This window comes from Sparus aurata, chromosome 3 (genome assembly GCF_900880675.1).
Source record: "Sparus aurata chromosome 3, fSpaAur1.1, whole genome shotgun sequence".
NCBI lineage: Eukaryota > Metazoa > Chordata > Actinopteri > Spariformes > Sparidae > Sparus > Sparus aurata.
Genome location: NC_044189.1, coordinates 2,640,987 through 2,660,498, shown reverse-complemented (window position 1 = coordinate 2,660,498; position 19,512 = coordinate 2,640,987). Strand labels below are relative to the sequence as shown.

Below are 19,512 nucleotides of genomic sequence, written 5' to 3'. Positions count from 1 at the left end.
CAGCGAGGAGGGAACTGAAATTAGCTCAAGCAAAAGAAAGGGGGAAAAATGGAAAACGTTTCTCGGAGTTGTGCCCTTATGGCAGCAGTTGCGTGAAACCTAAGTCTCTTCACAACGGACGCTGCCGAGTAGAAAGAGCAGGAGGGGTGCGTGACCTTTTAACGTGGGGATGACGTCATTGTGATCCTGGCGGAGCTTCCGGGCTCACAGCCAATAGGGGCCGGGTGACGTCTTGGGGCAGGTCAATCTGGTCAGGTTTTTCACACCTGGTCGGTCTTTTTCCTTGTTCTTTGTTTGGTAATTCATCGTGTGAGGCCCTAGTAGTTAGGCTTCTGGTTTCAACTACAGGCCTCTCTTGGTCTCTTTGTTTGAGACATGTACATGAGGGCATGAGGCCCAACAATAATTTCTCCTGATGAACCTGGAAAACATGAGAAAGAGGAGAGTTATTGAGACAAATCCAGTTTGAAGAAAGACGATCAACATCCAAACAGAAGAGGATGATTTCTTTAACATGGAGAACAGATGGAAGAAGGTCCATGCTGCTTGTTTCAGTGTTTCTCCAACATTTTGGCCACTGGGCAACTGACTCAGCTGAAGAGTATCATGTCCTCTTTAAAAGCTCTGCATCGGTTTCATTCCTCACCGCTTAATGTTTTTATTAGTCTTTTCTTCTGGGTTCTGTGATTATAGTCACACGTCTCACACATATTGGGATAGGCTGCATATTCATCAGTTCTCCAAAGCAGTTTTCCAAATTAAAACATTGTCTTCATTGTACTAGATTCTACCTGTGCCAGGAGGAAACATAACGTTCCTGTAAAGTCGAGACTAGCGGCCGGTGTTGATTTTCCCCAATTACCATACTTGCAATTCTAAAATAGCAACTATAGGTCTTGATTTACTTTGACTACACGGGTAACAGGCTTTTAAGGATGGGCCTGTTTTTCTATATTCCTCTGTACAAGAAGGGTATGTTCTAAAACCTTTCAGACTGTTTTCAATCAACTCCCCTTTGCGTGTACATCCTGATCAGAGCTGGCCCTGGGCATAGGCAGTATAGGCAAATGCTAGGGGCACCGTCATCCGCGGGGGGCGCCGTCATCGAAAAGGGGGGAGGAAAAAAATAAAATAATAAAGAATAAAAATTTAAAGAATATATATTTTTTATCAGTGCCATTACTTTTATTATTTCGAAATATTATATAAGCCCACAGCAATATAACGTAATGGCAAGGACTATTAAATGATGCAGAGGCCTTTTTTTTGGGGTCCTGGCTCGGTGCACTGTACCTGTTCTCTGTGAGGGGGCGGGTCGAAAGGCGAGCTGTCTGAATCTGACCGGACCGAGATCCCAAGACCAAGAGAGAGATTTACTGATACTGTAGCAGAACCACAAGGTCCAAAAGAATAAAACCATCTGGCGCCCAGTGAAGGAAAAGACACAAAGAAGAGGAAGAAAAACGTGAAGAAGTTACAGGTACAGTAACATCAATGTGATGAAGTGAATGAAATTAATAGTTTAATGATCGTAGTTGTTGGAGCAGAGTGTTAGCTTGCTAGCTTACTTCGGATTGCAGCATCGTTTAATAATCAGTAAATAGGTGAGTCGACGTGTGTTAATGTTACTCCACCTTAAATTCATCAGGGACATTTGGAAAGTTAACGTTAGGCCTGTTCAGGTGTTATTTTACAGGTGTCTTTCCTGCTTGTATGTCAGTTAAAATGCTATTAGTTTTCCATCCCCTTTGTAACAGGGTGGTTGTAAACCTTTGGCTTACTGTGTCACAGTTTATGTTTGTTAAAGTTTACATCAGTGTTAAAGTGCAGTTAAAGTGTATTACTGTTAATACTCCACACCTTAGCTTTCACATATCATTCTTAGGCAATACACTGCACTTGCACTCTGGTTACACTATATTGCTTTTCAGTGACAATAAAGTTGAATGAATCTCATCACATTTTCATTATTAGTCTATGTATAGCACACATCAATCTGTTTTTTTTTTTTGTTTTTTTTTTTATTATTAAAATGTAACATCCAGTGGTTACATATACTTCTCTCTTCAGATGCACTTTTAACATATTTCACCAGCAGCCCAGTGACACAGCATCAGGACTAAAGGCACCAACAGACCTGCTGACTGGTCAGCTCTTCTCACTAGTTGACAGAGGACCAGTTCAAATAAAAAAGCAGTTACACATTTCCCAAAAACAAAGATGGGAGAGTGTCAACATGACTTTTGTAACAGAGTCTTAGTCAATGCTGAAAACATCAAAAGAAGCGGGCTGATGTACTCAAACAGAAATGATAGCTCGCACTTCTTCTGCTGCTAAATGTGTTCTCCAAAAGAATACAGACTTAATAAGGAAGGACTAAAGGAATGGACAAATGCAAGCCACTTGCTGAAGGTTCATGAGGATAGCCGGGAGCATAATACCCACATGGCAACATGGAAGGAGTTGGAGGTTGTTTTGCAAAGTGGCTGACAATAGATAAGTGAGAGATGGCACTCTGAGGCTGAGAGATAATATGTTTGTACAACGCCTTATTTATATTGTATTTTTATCACTTGTTTCTTTCCTCAGTTTTTATTTGGTGGGATATTTTTTACTTAAAAGAAATAAAATCTTGAATATATACATGCAGTTTCTGTTTGAGTGTATGAAAATTGATTGTGAAATTGACTGCGATACAAGGGGGCGCCACCTAAGAGTTTGCCTAGGGCACCAAATTACTCAGGGCCGGCACTGCATTTGCTGGTGACGATGCAGTCTGTGGGCAGGCTTAAGAGTCCACACGTGGGGTAGAAGCCGCTGATTGGCTGAGAAGCTTTCACTCAAAGCATTCTTCAGGCTGCTTATTGGAGGAACAGCTAGAATAAAAATCACTCACTACTCACTTTAGGCCCGGCCTAAAATGGGTGGGCCCAGGCCCACCCGGGCCTAATAGTAGCGCCACCGGTGTCTACCACCCAAATCAGATTAACGGCATACAGTAGCGGCTCCGCTGTCTTCATCTCCCAGCCACAGGTGGACAACTTGGTTTTGCAGTATATTGTCAGAGAGCTGCAGTTGCAGTGTTGAAACTGATAATTTTGTCTGTGGTTCTATATGGGCCGTGGCAATCATTTTGAAAAGTAATAGCTCGCAGTGACATATTGAAAAAAAAAAGAACTATGACCTCGTTCATTTTTGGAACTGTGAACTTAGGTCAACATTTTCAACTATGAAATATGAACTGAACTAGTTCATTTTAAAATTTGCGAACTGAACTTTGTCCCCAGGATGCCTTCCTCGGGAGGTGTTCCTGGCATGCCCCACCGGGAGGAGACCCCAAGGAAGACCCAGGACACGCTGGAGTGATTATGTCACTCGGCTGGCCTAGGAACGCCTTGGGATCCTCCCGGAGGAGCTAGAGGAAGTGTCCAGGGTGAAGGAAGTCTGGGCATCCCTGCTCAGACAGCTGCCCCCACATCCCGGCCCCGGATAAGTGGAAGAAAATGGATGGATAGATGGATGGAACTTTGAACTAGTTCATGTAGAAAGTGAACTTTCCCAACACTGATCTTCATAGTACTAGGGTCTACCTGTGCCAGGAGAAAATGTTTCCTGTAAAGTCAAGACTAGCAGCCGGTGTTGATTTTCCCCAACTAGCATACTTCCAACAAGGAACTATTTGTGGTCATAGTCTGTCGCAGTTGCCCTCAACTCAAGGGATGAGGAAGATTGCTGTAATTCTAAAATGGCAACTAGGTCATGGTTAACTTCAACTACAGGGGTAACAGGCTTTTACAGATGGGCCTGTTTTTCTAAATTCCTCTGTATAAGAAGGGTATGTTCTAAAACCTTGCAGACTGTTTTCAATAACTCCCCTTTCCTTGATGATGCATGGTAGAATCTGCACTTCCATCCTAGTTATAGATATAAATAGGTCTAATGATTGGTGATTAATCCAGAACTAGAATGTGTTGATTTGAATGTATCATATTGTTCAGTTTTTTGCTATTTCAGTCACTGCTGACTGCTTGCCATTGCTGTCTACAGCAATAGATCTAAACTTGGGCATTGTCGTCCTCAAGCTATTGCTGACTATGATATTCAGGTCACAGCTGACCATTATATATTAATAGTTAAAGTCTTTAAATATAAAGCAGGGCATTTCTCTCCTCTAGTCTCTGATTTTGGGTTGTTCATGTCACTGCTGACCATTCACCATTGCTGGCTAAAAACTATTCAGGTGCAAAAAAAAGTATATATGGTACACTGTCGATTATATATTTTTTCTGTTTCATTCTCTTATTTTATGTCCATCTCTAAAAAGATTTCAGACACAGTAGTTAAATTGAGGCCTTTTACATTTCCCTTGATAGTTAAGTATTCAGTTTATTTGATGTCAGGCTTTGTTGCTATGTTTTGTCTCATAACAGATTATGGCATTTAAATAACCATTGGTTGTTTCATTCCTGCTTGGTCAGTGAGCTTCCTTGCAGGAAATATTTGGCTGTTGTCTTTGGAGGGCTTGCCCCATTCATTTAGAGGAGGAATTATCTTGTTTCTGCTCAAGGCAGACGTTCCACAATTACAGAACCTCCCTATAGAGAAACTGCATAAAATACTTTATTCAAGAATAATCATCACATGTAATTTGCTCATCTGTGAACAAGATTTGTGAAGATTCATCGTAAATATGTAATAACATATTATTTTTACACAACGCACCTGTCTAAATGTAATGCGACTTTTACGTATGCACATGCTGAACTGGGTCCCTGATTAAAAATTAAGGCTGTTAAGCAGATTTGTTTCTTAATGTGCCTTTTTTAAAAATTGAATATGGTTAAAATGAATGTGTTCCAGTAAGCTAAGTTCAAAGGTCAAGTGAGAGATGTCTTGGACATCTCTCACAAACTATCCAAAGTTGGGTACTATTGAGGATTAGGCAGAAAGCATTTCTTATCTATTAAGAATTTTTTTTGGCACTTGTTTTGAATCATGTTCTTTAGTTCTAAGAGTAGAGATAGTGGAATGTGTGTGTGTGTGTGTGTGTATGTGTGTGTGTGTGTGTGTGTGTGTGTGTGTGTGTGTCCTCAGTGAAGTGTATCAGTCTCTGCAGTAGCTTCCAGCTGCAGCAGTCAGTTCAGTTTCTGTTCAGTCTGACTGAGGGAGGTTTTTGTACGACGGTTTTTCACTGTGTGAACACATACTGACTGTTGATCCAGTGAAGACTCTGACAGTAGTAAACTGCTGCATCTTCAGCCTGAACTCCACTGATGGTCAGAGTGAAGGCAGAGTTTGATCCACTGCCTGTAAAACGACCTGGAATCCCTGATGCTCGAGTGCTAGCAGCGTAAATGAGAAGTTTAGGAGTTTCTCCATCTCTCTGTTGGTACCAGGCTAACTGGTGGTATGGGAGATCAGTATGATAAAAAACATCCTGACTGGTCCTACAGTTGATGGTGACGGAGCCTCCCAGAGCAGAGCTCACTGCTCCAGGCTGAGTCACTGTGATCTGACCTCTGGACTCTGAGGACACAGAGACAAAAACATAAAGCAGCGTCATGGTTTTGCGGGCTTCATTTCAGAGGGACGGATGTTGATAGAGGAGAGGAGTTTGATTCTCTGGACTTCACCTGTGAAGCAGCAGCAGAGGAGAGTCCAGATGAGGACGCAGATCAAAGTCATGTTTTTGATGAGGAGGATTTCTGTGTCTTCTGTTGTCATGAAGGACAGCTGTCAGTCATCCAGTGTTCAACTCTCAGGACTATAAACTCTCCCAGAGCACTGGAGCATGGTGCTGCTGATGCAAAGTGGCTCTCTATGGAAATGCTTCAGTTATGTCACCCTGGACCCTCCCCATGAGTTCTGTATGATACAACCAAGAACAAACATACAGATGGTTTTACGGTGGTATTCAGAAAAACAAATTAGAATTCAAAAAGGTCAGGAACATGTAATTAACAGCTTGCGTGAGAATTTAGTGCTATTTAAAATGTCTTATTTTCTGTGCTCTTAGTTTGGACACAGCTGAAGTTTGCACTTTAACTGTCCACATCACATCATTTTGTTGCTTTTGCAAAACCATTTACTGCACTACTGCTCAAATGTCGAGTTCACAGTCTCCATCCTAATCCCTTCATGTTCACATCAATTCATATTTTTTTGCTGGGTTCAGAGCTTCCAAGATGTTTTTCCAAACTGAAACATTGTCCAGGACCTGGAGGACTACACTTCATCTGTCCTGAGCTATATCAAGTTCTGCATGGACACTGTTACCATCAACAAGCGCATCCGGATCTATCCAAACCAAAAGCCCTGGATGACTGGAGAGGTCGGGACCCTGCTGAAGGAAAGAAACAAGGCCTTCAGGTGTGGTGATGGGTCACAGTACAGTGCTGCCGGAGCCAGCCTGAGGAGAGGCATCAGAGAGGCCAAGACAGCATACCAGAGGAGGATAGAGGAACATCTCAGCAGCAACAACACGAGGCAGGTGTGGCAGGTGGTGCAGCACATCTCCAGCTACAAATCCAACAACCTCACAGTGGCTGATGGAGACGCCTTGCTGGTGGAGGAACTGAACATTTTCTTTGCTCGATTTGGGGCGGAGCAACTAAATGCAGTCACATCACACCCCTCAACGCGTAACAACATCCTCATTTTAGAGAAACATGAGGTGCGGCGCAAACTGAGGGCGGTGAACCCGAGGAAAGCTGCTGGACCAGATGGTGTACCTGGACGTGTACTGAAGACCTGTGCAGACCAGCTGGCTGTTGTCTTTACCAGGATCTTCAACCAGTCCCTGTCCCAGTACACTGTCCCACCTTGTCTGAAGTCCTCTGTTATTGTTTCACTGCCAAAAAAAACAGCAGTCAGCAGCCTGAATAACTACCGTAAGTGGCACTTACACCAATTATTATTAAGTGTTTTAAAACTCTGGTTCGGTGGCACATCATCTCAAGTCTACCACCTGCATCGGACTCTCACCAGTTTGCTTACAGGGCTAACAGATCTACAGAGGATGCTATTGCAACAGCCCTCCACACTGCTTTGGGCCACCTGGAGCAGCAGGGGAGCTATGCAAGGCTGCTCTTTGTTGATTTTAGCTCTGTGTTTAACACCATCCTCCCCCGAAGACTGGAGTCCAAACTGACGGGGCTGGGACTGTCTTCCTCCATCTGCCACTGGATCCTGGACTTCCTGACAAATCGCTCTCAGAGGTTGAGAGTGGGCTCCCACCTCTCAGCATCCATCAGCATCAGCACCGGCTCCCCACAGGGCTGTGTGCTGAGCCCCCTACTCTACACCCTCTACACTCATGATTACACCCCTGCCTACTCGAGCAAAACCACTATGAAGTTTGCAGACGACACCACATTGGTGGGACTCATTTCTGAGGGGGATGAGCCTGCCTACAGTGCGGAGGTGGAGCAGTTGACTGGGTGGTGCAGGGACAATAACTTGGTCCTTCACACCACCAAGACGAAGGAGCTGATTGTGGACTTCTGCAGAGAGAAAACGGAAAGCATTCTATAACTGTGCATCATCAGGGATTATGTGGAGAGGGCCTCTGACTTCAGGTTCCTTGGCATCCACATTGAGGAGGACCTGTCGTAGAGTGCAAACACCTCAGTGACTATCAAGGATAGTCAAGAAACTCTTTGTGGGAAATGTGTTATTCTTTCCCTCAACTCAAGGGATGAGGAACATTGCTGTCAATCTATAACAGCAGCGATTGACGGTGAAGTTGTTCAGGAGACTCCTGACAATTCACTATTGCTGAATAAAACTTCTTAGTTAATAATTTTAAGTTTTAAATATTCTTGGCGTTTCATTCCTGCTTGGTTAGTGAGCCTGCTTGGGTGAAGTACTGCCTGTGTTTTTTTTTAATGTCTGACCCTCTTATTTTGGGGAGGAATTATCTGCTGCCTCTGTGTGTGTGTGTGTGTGTGTGTGTGCGTGCTCAGTGAAGTGTATCAGTCTCTGCAGTAGCTTCCAGCTGCAGCAGTCAGTTGAGTTTCTGTTCAGTCTGACTGTGGGAGGTTTTTGTACGACGGTTTTTCACTGTGTGAACACATGCTGACTGTTGATGACATGAAAACTCTGACAGTAGTAAACTGCTGCATCTTCAGCCTGAACTCCACTGATGGTCAGAGTGAAGGCAGAGTTTGATCCACTGCCTGTAAAACGACCTGGAATCCCTGATGCTCGAGTGCTAATATAGTAAATGAGAAGTTTAGGAGTTTCTCCATCTCTCTGTTGGTACCAGGCTAAATAGTGGTCACCATCATAATAAACATCCTGACTGGTCCTACAGCTGATGGTGGCGGAGCCTCCCAGAGCAGAGCTCACTGCTCCAGGCTGAGTCACTGTGATCTGACCTCTGGACTCTGAGGACACAGAGACAAAAACATAAAGCAGCGTCATGGTTTTGTGGGCTTCATTTCAGAGGGACGGATGTTGATAGAGGAGAGGAGTTTGATTCTCTGGACTTTACCTGTGAAGCAGCAGCAGAGGAGAGTCCAGATGAGGACGCAGATCAAAGTCATGTTTTTGATGAGGAGGATTTCTGTGTCTTCTGTTGTCATGAAGGACAGCTGTCAGTCATCCAGTGTTCAACTCTCAGGACTATAAACTCTCCCAGAGCACTGGAGCATGGTGCTGCTGATGCAAAGTGGCTCTCTATGGAAATGCTTCAGTTATGTCAACCTGGACCCTCCCCATGAGTTTTGTCTGATACATCCAAGTATAAACTTACAGATGGGTGGTATTCAGAAAAACAAATTCAAAGAGGTCAGGAACATCTTAATTACTAACTCCTCATCTCTCAGGGGAAACTCTTGGATGACTCTTCCTCTACGCTGTTGGAGGTGTACACTTTGACCAGACCTCGCTTCCGCCCAATATGCTTCCACCCAGTGGAAATGCTCCGTGGAGTATGAGTGCTTTGCCTGAGGAGAGGAGGAGGAAGATAGAAGAGAGAGGGAATGCAGGGGCTCAGGGTCTGATGGAGGGAGAGGTTGTAGGAAGGCATCACCCGGGACGATGAGCGTCTCAGCAGTGAGGTTAGAGTGACAGAGCTTGATACACTCCTGCAGGAGAGGACTAAAAAGTGGTTGAGGATCTCAGATCTCTTGCTCATGAAACTCCTACCAGAAGTTTTGAGCATGTGGGCAGATCCAGAAAACACAAAAGACTTTATCGGTTACAGTTGGGCAGACTTCTTTGCCTTATGTCCATGAAGTAACATTTCAGAGACAACTGGGTAACTCCCTCTACAGAAGAGGATCATGTGATATGATTGAAAGCAGTTTATCTCCTGACCACTAAATGTTCACACCAGTCTTCTCTTCTGGGTTCAGTGTTTGTGGACACATTTTCTTGCATATCTCAACAGGCTGCATAGTCATCAGTTTTCCAAGGTGCTTTTTCCAAACCGAAACAAACTCAAGAGATTAAGAACATGGCTGTAATTCTATAACAGCAGCTGGGTCTTAGTTTACCTCAACTACACAGGTAACAGTCTTTCAGAGATGGGCTGGTTTTTCTTCATTCTTCCGTCTAATGAGGGTATTTGCTGGTGTCTATCATGAATCCTCTTGTTTTCAAACTACTCCTCTTTGCTTAGTAAGTTCTTTCACATCATGATACGTGTAGAAGAATCTGCACTTCTGTATCAGTTATACTAAATGTAATAGGTCTATGAAAATGAGATGAGTAATCCAAACCTACAAAGTGTTGATCAGCATTCATCATATGATTGAATTTGTTGCTCTTCAGGTCACAGCTGAACATTAGCTGCTGCTGGCTAAACCGATATATCACAAGCAGGTCACTGCTGTCCAAAGTTTATTTAGGATGCTGCTGACCATTAGCCATGTGTGAAAAAATCCTTCACATCAGAAGAAGGGCAGAGAATCATTAATGGAAGACTGTTAATTTTCTATGTGTGCCATGGTTCATATGAATTCTGTCTCTAAGTTTATGGTTCTATCTTTGTTTGTTTAACCGGGTCCTGTTTCATTTGTTTCATGGTAAGAAGCTGTGATGGAGGAATTAACTTGTTTTCTACATCACAAGTTTGTCATTGAACTTGTTCTGATACAAGTTTATTGGTGGTTGAAGCGTCAATGGATGAAACAATTAATCTACATGATGAAACTGCGGGTGGGCATGTGTGTGTCTGTGTGTGTGTGTGTGTGTGTGTGTCCTCAGTGAAGTGTATCAGTCTCTGCAGTAACTTCCAGCTGCAGCAGTCAGTTCAGTTTCTGTTCAGTCTGACTGAGGGAGGTTTTTGTACGACGGTTTTTCACTGTGTGAACACCCACTGACTGTTGGGATAGTGAAGACCCAGACAGTAGTAAACTGCTGCATCTTCAGTCTGAACTCCACTGATGGTCAGAGTGAAGGCAGAGTTTGATCCACTGCCTGTAAAACGATCTGGAATCCCTGATGCTCGAGTGCTAGCAGAGTAAATGAGAAGTTTAGGAGTTTCTCCATCTCTCTGTTGGTACCAGGATAAACGAGGGTATGTGAAGATATCATAATAAACATCCTGACTGGTCCTGCAGTTGATGGTGACGGAGCCTCCCAGAGCCGAGCTCACTGCTCCAGGCTGAGTCACTGTGATCTGACCTCTGGACTCTGAGGACACAGAGACAAAAACATAAAGCAGCGTCATGGTTTTGTGGGCTTCATTTCAGAGGGACGGATGTTGATAGAGGAGAGGAGTTTGATTCTCTGGACTTTACCTGTGAAGCAGCAGCAGAGGAGAGTCCAGATGAGGACGCAGATCAAAGTCATGTTTTTGATGAGGAGGATTTCTGTGTCTTCTGTTGTCATGAAGGACAGCTGTCAGTCATCCAGTGTTCAACTCTCAGGACTATAAACTCTCCCAGAGCACTGGAGCATGGTGCTGCTGATGCAAAGTGGCTCTCTATGGAAATGCTCTGACTGACTCCAACAGGGACTTGGATTACTCTCATCATGCTAGTTATCAATCCATCAATCACTGTATCAGATTATTGATTAGGAATGTGTCAGAGCTCATCTGTATGTGTCTTTGGTTTGAGGTTGATTGTCAACTTTTCTTCAGTATTTTGTGAAATCCTCATATTTAACTGCCACACAACTCAATATCGGTGTTGACAGAATTATTGCAAATTGTTTGTTTTAAATCATGATCTACAATTAACACGTTTCTGATGATTAGTTTCAATTAGGTGTTATTAAAATGCTTTTATTTGAAATCTTTGAATTCAAAGCCAACTTAATTTTGCTTGTAGAAGTTTGACATTCCATAATAAAAACATTAAATACATATTCATACATTTAGAGTCTGTGTTTAACACTTAAACCATTATAATCAGCCACTATAACATAAACTGGGTAAACTGGGAACGTGTCTGTTGAGTGTGTTTGTATCAAAGTCAGAGAGCCGTGTCTCTCTACAGTCAGAGGTTTTTGTACGGCGGCTCAATGAGTTTGTATCACTGTGGTACACGTTCGGTGGAGGAACCAGACTGGATGTTAACTGTAAGTACATTTGACTCCATTAATAACACAAATGTTGTATATTTTCTATGTGAACTTCATGGCTGTAGACCCAATAGCAATACTTTACCTGATATCTGAAATGTGATATATTTAGAATAATTCTTGAAGGCTTCACAGTGTCATTAACTAGACTGAAATCCACTCCTCTCAAACTTTATCTGTAATTTTCAAGATTCTGATACATATTTGGTAGAAAACCACTCAACATTACTCTGTATGAAGAAAATATGTTTAAAAGGTTAAGTTTAAACCTTCTGACTCAATAATTCTGTCAGTAACATTTGGTTCAGTGTTTAATGTGCATGTGTATTACACCATGTTTCTCCCAGACAAACTATTTTAAAGTCAGTCCATAATTTTTTTCATGATTTTTAAAAAGTAGTTGAGTAGTTAACAGAATGAATCTGAATGTTTCAGTAATGAAGCCTGACTGTTCAGTGATGATTTCTGCTGACATGAAGAGAACAAACACATTTGATCATTTATGAGGTTTTGGCTCGAGACAAGAAATATTTAAGAGAGTTAAAACACTAAAAGTCTCACAATCTTCATCGTGTGTTTCACCATGAACCTCTGAATGTTAAGTTTGTTAATAATAAAGTATGCACTAGATTTACAGTGTGCCAGTTTTAACTTTTTTATCTTTAGTACTGAAACCTGTCTGTCGTCATGGTTCAGCAGTGATGCCTGTCTGTTGCCATGGTTACTGAGCTCAGAGAGGGAAGTGAAACATTCAAGATCAGTTTCATCCAATCTGAGGAAGACCAACAGAACTAGAAGCTCCTCTGCTGCAGCCAACAGGATGGAGTTTAGTTGAGCTCATATAAACTTTATGAATCTCTCTCTCTGCAGTGGGTCGAGTCGTCCCCACCCTGACGGTGCTGCCCCCCTCCAGTGAGGAGCTGCAGCAGGGGAAGGCCACGCTCATGTGTCTGGCCAACAAGGGCTTCCCCTCAGACTGGAGTCTGTCCTGGAAGGTGGACGGCAGCAGCAGCAGCAGCAGCAGCTGGGAGCAGAGCAGGAGCCCCGGGGTGCTGGAGAAGGACGGCCGCTACAGCTGGAGCAGCACCCTGAGGCTCCCTGCAGACCAGTGGAGGAAGGTGGGCTCTGTGACCTGTGAGGCCACCCAGGGCTCCCAGACTCCAGTCTCAGAGACACTGAGGAGAGACCAGTGTTCCCAGTCCTGACCTGACTCACTGGGACTCTGCTGCTGGTTTTACTCTGCTACTGCTCTCAGCTCTCTCTCTGTTCTCTCTTTCTCTCAACATGTTTCAACATTAATGTGTTCTTGCTTCTGTTTCAACATTTTACAACAATAAAGATTTCATTTCCTTTATTATAAATGCGACATGCCTTTGACCTTCTTTTCAACATATATGATATATGAGGAACATTTGTCAGATTAATGCACACAGTCACATCAGAACCAAATCCATTTTACACAGATTACTCTTCAATGGCGTTAAGACTGTTGATTTTATTTGACAGAGTTTTCTGTTTTATCTACTCTCGTTAATTTTGGTAATATTACAATTTGTTAGTAATTTTTTTTAAGTCGCTTATTATTACACTCATCTTGCCTTCAAGAAGATGAATTTGTTACTGAAACTAATTCTAATGTTCTGTATTAAAAAATCTAAATAGCGAACAATTCATTAATTCATCAATAAATGAATTAACAATTAATTCATCAACAGGAATAAAAACAGAGTATCATCTGCGTAGAGTGATAACTTCTTTTCTGTCTCCAGATTGATCGCAGTCTGAAAGTATAATTTGTGTAGCTTGCAGTAATCCTTCTCTGTTCCTCAAAATATGTCTAAACATTAATGTTTTTTTTTGCTTCTGTTTCAACATTTTACAACAGTAAATATTTTGTTAATTTCATCATAAATGTGACATGTCTATGTCTTGTTTTCAACATATATGATATATGAAGAACATTTGTTAGCTTAATGTACACAGTCACCCAAATAACAACTCCATTATTTCCTTATTACCTTTTCATTGTTTTAAGACTGTGGACATTCTTCTATAGTCTTTCTAGTTTGATCTATATTTGTTTATTTGTAAATTTTAAGCACCAATTTTATCTGTTTTTTGGTTCATGTAACTTGAACAATGATTCAAAATGTCGTCTGTCTCATTTAAATTAATTTAAAGAGAAAATGAAGTTTTGTTTCTTTGAAGGGACGTGCATCAGACTGACATGAAACCATCATGAACATGACGGAGTCGTTATGGATGTAAATGACTGTTTATGTCATTCAGTCAATTATTTCACTTTTTAATGTGACATTGACATTGTTGGAGAGGAAGATATCATTTTGTCTTTATTTTTGTTGGTATCATAGTTGAAATTTAAATTTCCTCCACTGAACATCATTTTATTTACTTAAGATTATATCAGTTATGATTTGAGGATATCATCTTATTTTGGGCCAACCTTGATCAGGATTGTTTCTGATGCTGCTCTGTGTCTTCATGTTGTCTCAAATGAACAAATGTTCTAATCTGATGTGATATAGTATCAAGATGAGGTTAAAGGTCAGGGCCCGTATTCACAAAGACTTTTATCTTAATGTCAGGAGTACTCCTAAATCGGACTAAACGTTTTTATGTAGGAGTCGTTTCTTGAAAGTAATTCACAAAGCCACTGAGGCCTACTTTTAGTTATGAAAACACTGAACTCCTAAACTAGAAGTAACTCTCTGTTGCTATGGATGGCGTCTTTTTATAAGGACGCACTTAGAAGCGGTGAAAACGTTGATTGGTTGTTGAGTGACAGGGCAGCCCACTGAAAAGTCATTTAGGCTACGCAATGCTTTTCTATGAAGATTGCAATGAAAAACGTGAATTGTCAATAAAAGCAGCATTTGCTCAAAAAGCTGCGTCAAACCACTCTCCATTAAAATTCGGGAATCGGGCCATTTTGCAACAATGTCCAGTATATTGTAACGTGTGTCAAAGACAATTTGTGTATAGATGGAATGCAACTTCTTCCGATTTACACAAAAGCCCTATTCGCATGGAACTAGTATTACCTGGGGACCTCCAGTGATTTGTAATGATTGTGGAGGTCGTCTGTGATCTTAATCCCATGCAAATCTGCCATGTCCGTAATTTGTAATCTAAAAATTCCACTGCAAATTACCTATCATATTTCACCAAACAAAGAGGTCATGTGATAATATTAGTCCCATGCTAATCTCCATCTCTGTGATTTGGGATTTTTCTTAAGGTTTTTTTGTGTTTTCCACACCTTTTTCTGCCTTTTTCCTGGTCGAGAATTATGGTGGCTGCATTTGGAATTATGAATGAAAGGTTTGACAGCATTTGGGGTGCAAATTCAGGAGGCTCATCAGAAGAGCAAAATCAAGAAAGATGATTAGATGGATTACATGCATGGCAGCATGCGGTGAGGAACATTTTTCTACCTTTCAACAGGCTCACCAGTTATTATATTAAAAATATCCATATCTAACAGTTGTGCTGCTCCAGTAAGGGCTCCGGTGCGATCGACCTGGGGGGTAATGTCGGAAAATTCGAGTTAAAACCAAGACTTCGCTTATCCTGTGTGAATGCGCCGCACGAAACACGGATGTGGTTGGTTAATTTCTGAATCACTTGAGGTCCCCAGGTAATACTAGTCCCGTGCGAAGAGCTGCATTTTCCCTGAAGCCAAACACCGGAGTGTCCGCACTATTGGATTGTTTCGGTTGATTGGGGACATTATGCGTCCCTCACCAACTCAACCACAACTTCAATCCCTTCCATCCGACATCATTTTAATAATTCCCTGTTATTTAGCGTCTTCAAAACATTCAGCTTTGACAAGATCTTAGCAAGTTATGCGTCCTCTGGACTACTTCTAAGGTCTCCCAGACTTAGGTGCTACTTTTAGGCCTAAAATGTTTTGTGAATGATTCTTATTTTCAAAAATTAGGAGTCCTAAAGTTATGGTTGACACGGCCATTATTTTTAGGAGTTGCTCCTTAATTCGCCTGTTAGGAGCTGCTTTTAGCCTTAAGATTCTTTGTGAATATGGGCCCAGAAGTGTTTTATTAACTGTCCTCATTTTGCTCCTCCAAATTATATGGCAAATCAAAGAAGAGCATGGGATTATGATTGGATATAAATGTAAGGTGAGACACTGTGATGGAACATATGGAGTGTGTGTGTGTGTGTGTGTGTGTCCTCAGTGAAGTGTATCAGTCTCTGCAGTAGCTTCCAGCTGCAGCAGTCAGTTCAGTTTCTGTTCAGTCTGACTGAGGGAGGTTTTTGTACGACGGTTTTTCACTGTGTGAACACGCTGTTTGTTTCTGTAGAGAAAAAATACACAGTGATGATGTCATGTCGACTCATACAGTAGTAAACTGCTGCATCTTCAGCCTGAACTCCACTGATGGTCAGAGTGAAGGCAGAGTTTGATCCACTGCCTGTAAAACGACCTGGAATCCTTGATGCTCTTCTATTAGCATAGTAAATGAGAAGTTTAGGAGTTTCTCCATCTCTCTGTTGGTACCAGGCTAGCTGGTGGTGGCTGCTCCAAACATGAACATTCTGACTGGTCCTACAGTTGATGGTGACGGAGCCTCCCAGAGCAGAGCTCACTGCTCCAGGCTGAGTCACTGTGATCTGACCTCTGGACTCTGAGGACACAGAGACAAAAACATAAAGCAGCGTCATGGTTTTGTGGGCTTCATTTCAGAGGGACGGATGTTGATAGAGGAGAGGAGTTTGATTCTCTGGACTTTACCTGTGAAGCAGCAGCAGAGGAGAGTCCAGATGAGGACGCAGATCAAAGTCATGTTTTTGATGAGGAGGATTTCTGTGTCTTCTGTTGTCATGAAGGACAGCTGTCAGTCATCCAGTGTTCAACTCTCAGGACTATAAACTCTCCCAGAGCACTGGAGCATGGTGCTGCTGATGCAAAGTGGCTCTCTATGGAAATGCTTCAGTTATGTCAACCTGGACCCTCCCCATGAGTGTTCTCTGACACATCCAAGAACAAACTTACATGTCAGAGGTATTCAGAGAAACAAATTAAAATTTAAAAAAGGAATATCTAATTAATAACTTACGTGAGGATTCAGTGCTATATAAAATATCTTATTTTCTGTGCTCACGGTTTGGACTGAGCTGAAGTTTGAATTGTAGCTGTCCACATCACATCATTTTGTTTCTTGGGCAAAACCATTTACTGAACTACTGCTCGAGTATCGTGTTCACAGTCTCCATCCTAATCCCTTCATGTTCACATCAATTCATATTTTCTTCTGGGTTCAGAGTTTTCAAGGTGTTTTTTTTTTTCTTAAACCAATGTCTTTATTCCGCTGGTTGATTGGATGACTGGTCAGGTGGTTGGGAGGTTTCGTGGTATAGAGTGGGGGAGGGACTTCACTGAAATGTGAGCTGAGCCAGAGTCTCTGGCTGAACACAGCGCGCCCCACAGGACAAAATAAATCAGTACACCAGCACGTGCTTTTGCCATTGTCACACTTTATTTTCTATCAGCGCAACATTTCACCGATACGATAGAACCACCGATAGAAATTGGGCTGTTCTATCGGGCCCCGATATATCGTCACTAGTCCTGAGCGATATCAAGTTCTGCATGGAAACTGTTACCATTGACAAGCACATCCGGTTCTATCCAAATCAAAAGCCCTGGATGACTGGAGAGGTCAGGACCCTGCTGAAGGAGAGAAACAAGGCCTTCAGGTGTGGTGATGGGTCACATTACAGTGCTGCCAGAGCCAGCCTGAGGAGAGGCATCAGAGAGGCCAAGACAGCATACCAGAGGAAGACAGAGGAACATCTCAGCAGCAACAGGCAGGTGTGGCAGGGGTGCAGCACATAACTGGCTACAAATCCAACAACCTCACAGTGGCTGATGGAGACACCTTGCTGGTGGAGGAACTGAACGGCTTCTTTGCTCGATTTGAGGCAGAGCAACTGAATGCAGCCACAACACACCCCTCAACCCGTGACAACATCCTCATGTTGGAGAAACAACGAGGTGCGGTGCGCACTAAGGGGGGTGAACCCAAGATAAGCTGCTGGACCAGCTGGCGTACCTGGACGTGTACTGAAAACCTGTGTAGACCAGCTGGCTGTTCTCTTTACTGGGATCTTCAACCAGTTCCTGTCCCAGTACACTGTCCCACCTTGTCTGAAGTCCTCTGTTATTGTTCCACTGCCAAAAAAGACAGCAGTCAGCAGCCTGAATGACAACTGTCCTGTAGCACTTACACAGATTATTATGAAGGGTTATGAAACTCTGGTTTGATGGCACATCATCTCAAGTCTGTCACCTGCATTGGACTCTCACCAGTTTGCTTACAATTCTAACAGATCTACAAAGGATGCTATTGCAACAGCCCTCAAACCTGCTTTGAGCCACCTGGAGCAGCAGGGGAGCTATGCAAGGCTGCTCTTTGTTGATTTTAGCTCTGCATTTAACACCATCCTCCCCCACAGACTGGTGTCCAAACTGACAGGGCTGGGACTGTCTTCCTCCATCTGCCACTGTATTCTGGACTTCCTGACAAATCGCTCTCAGAGGTTGAGAGTAGATATGCACCGATCAGGATTTTTGGGGCCGATCACCGAAAGCAGTATCTGCCGATCCCGATATTGCCGATCACCGATCACAGCGTCAAATCCATAAATTCTTCTATATTGTTGTCTTGTGTAACTTTAATATATTTAATTAATGATTCTTCTTACACAACATTGACATTGTATTATTAAGTATAAAAATTAGGAGATGAGAAAGTATCATGAATTGACCACCGTTTTATTGCAGGCTGAGGCAATGTGCAATATCTCACATTTTAGAGACTCTCTTAGAGACAACTTGGACTCAGCTTACATAGAGTAACTGTAGCTTACTAGTGGGAATGCATGTAGTCAGGGTGGGAATTTTGTCATTTTAGGGGCAAGTCCATTTAGCCTTCAGTTTTTTTTTCAGGGGCACCAAGTCCACATGACAGGGCACAAAGGCCACTGGGTAAAATATGTTGATTTACCTTTCAGACTGATACCATAACATCCTAATTTATAATAAGACATGGATGTGTATTAAAACTTTTTTTTATATACCAAAATCAAGTTAAAGTTACATTAGAAAGTAGTTTTTGTTAAGTAGGGTTAGAGTGAGGTGATTTTTGTGACACCTCACTGAATATTAGTGTTATTGAATATTTCTACCAATAGAAATTCCCCAAAATTATGGCAAAACACATTTTTTCAAACAAAAAATTGTAGAATAACCAGCAGGAGACCACTGATATGTGGAGTGATTTTGGTGACACTACACTCTGAATAATAGTGAAGTTATTGAATATTTTTTGCAGTTTCTCTTTTCAGTGCTGCACTTTGTAGACGGTCCCTGCGCCCTCGTCTCACAGCTGGCTGACCATACAGACCAGAGTTAATGTCCAGCCGCTCGTTTTGATTAACATATGGTTGTAGCTCGTTGTCTACCTTACTACGGTAGAAAAGAGCCGTCGTTTGTGTTTTAACAAGGTTTCACTTATGAGTTATTGATCCGGGAAGTTCGAATCTGTGAATATATTTCCAACTTTACCGGACTAAATCCTATCACATAAGTCTGTTATGTATCATGTCAAAACCAGCTGCGCTCGCTCGCTGTGCTGTAAGTTTCGTTCTTCAGTTTTGAGACGCTGCTGCTGTTTGAGAGGCTTTCACCTGAGATCATCGTGATGATGAGACTCCATCTGCGCGAACAGCGGACTCACTGAAGTTACTGTGAGTGACTACTCTGCACTCAGGTGGCTGTAATTCAGGGCAAGCTCGCTACGCTGACCGGGGCCGGGCCAGGGGCACAGAGGCCACTGTGGCCGTACGATGAGATTTTTTTTCACGGGGCATCAAGGCCAAAGTGCGGGGCAACTGCGGCCATGAAATTCCCTCCCTGCATGCAGTTAATGC

General features: G+C 42.5%; 5 gene segments (V, D, J or C); 1 reads left to right on the top strand and 4 right to left on the bottom strand.

Annotated features, from left to right (window-relative positions):
* Positions 1-5,188: 5,188 nt before the first annotated feature.
* On the bottom strand, positions 5,189-5,685 carry LOC115579221 (Ig kappa chain V region 3381-like). The segment is given in 2 exon segments: positions 5,189-5,526; positions 5,634-5,685. Coding segments are annotated over 2 exon segments (390 nt in total).
* Positions 5,686-8,058: 2,373 nt separating this feature from the next.
* Positions 8,059-8,546, bottom strand: LOC115579220 (Ig kappa chain V region 3381-like). The segment is given in 2 exon segments: positions 8,059-8,387; positions 8,495-8,546. Coding segments are annotated over 2 exon segments (381 nt in total).
* Positions 8,547-10,306: 1,760 nt separating this feature from the next.
* Positions 10,307-10,800, bottom strand: LOC115579219 (Ig kappa chain V region K16-167-like). The segment is given in 2 exon segments: positions 10,307-10,641; positions 10,749-10,800. Coding segments are annotated over 2 exon segments (387 nt in total).
* A 231-nt stretch (positions 10,801-11,031) lies between these two features.
* LOC115579218 (Ig kappa-b4 chain C region-like) lies at positions 11,032-12,740 on the top strand. The segment is given in 3 exon segments: positions 11,032-11,069; positions 11,480-11,532; positions 12,406-12,740. Coding segments are annotated over 3 exon segments (426 nt in total).
* A 3,145-nt stretch (positions 12,741-15,885) lies between these two features.
* On the bottom strand, positions 15,886-16,364 carry LOC115578392 (Ig kappa chain V region 3381-like; the record flags this gene model as incomplete). The annotated part of the segment is given in 2 exon segments: positions 15,886-16,205; positions 16,313-16,364. Coding segments are annotated over 2 exon segments (372 nt in total), but the record flags the coding sequence as incomplete, so codon positions are not given.
* Positions 16,365-19,512: the final 3,148 nt, after the last annotated feature.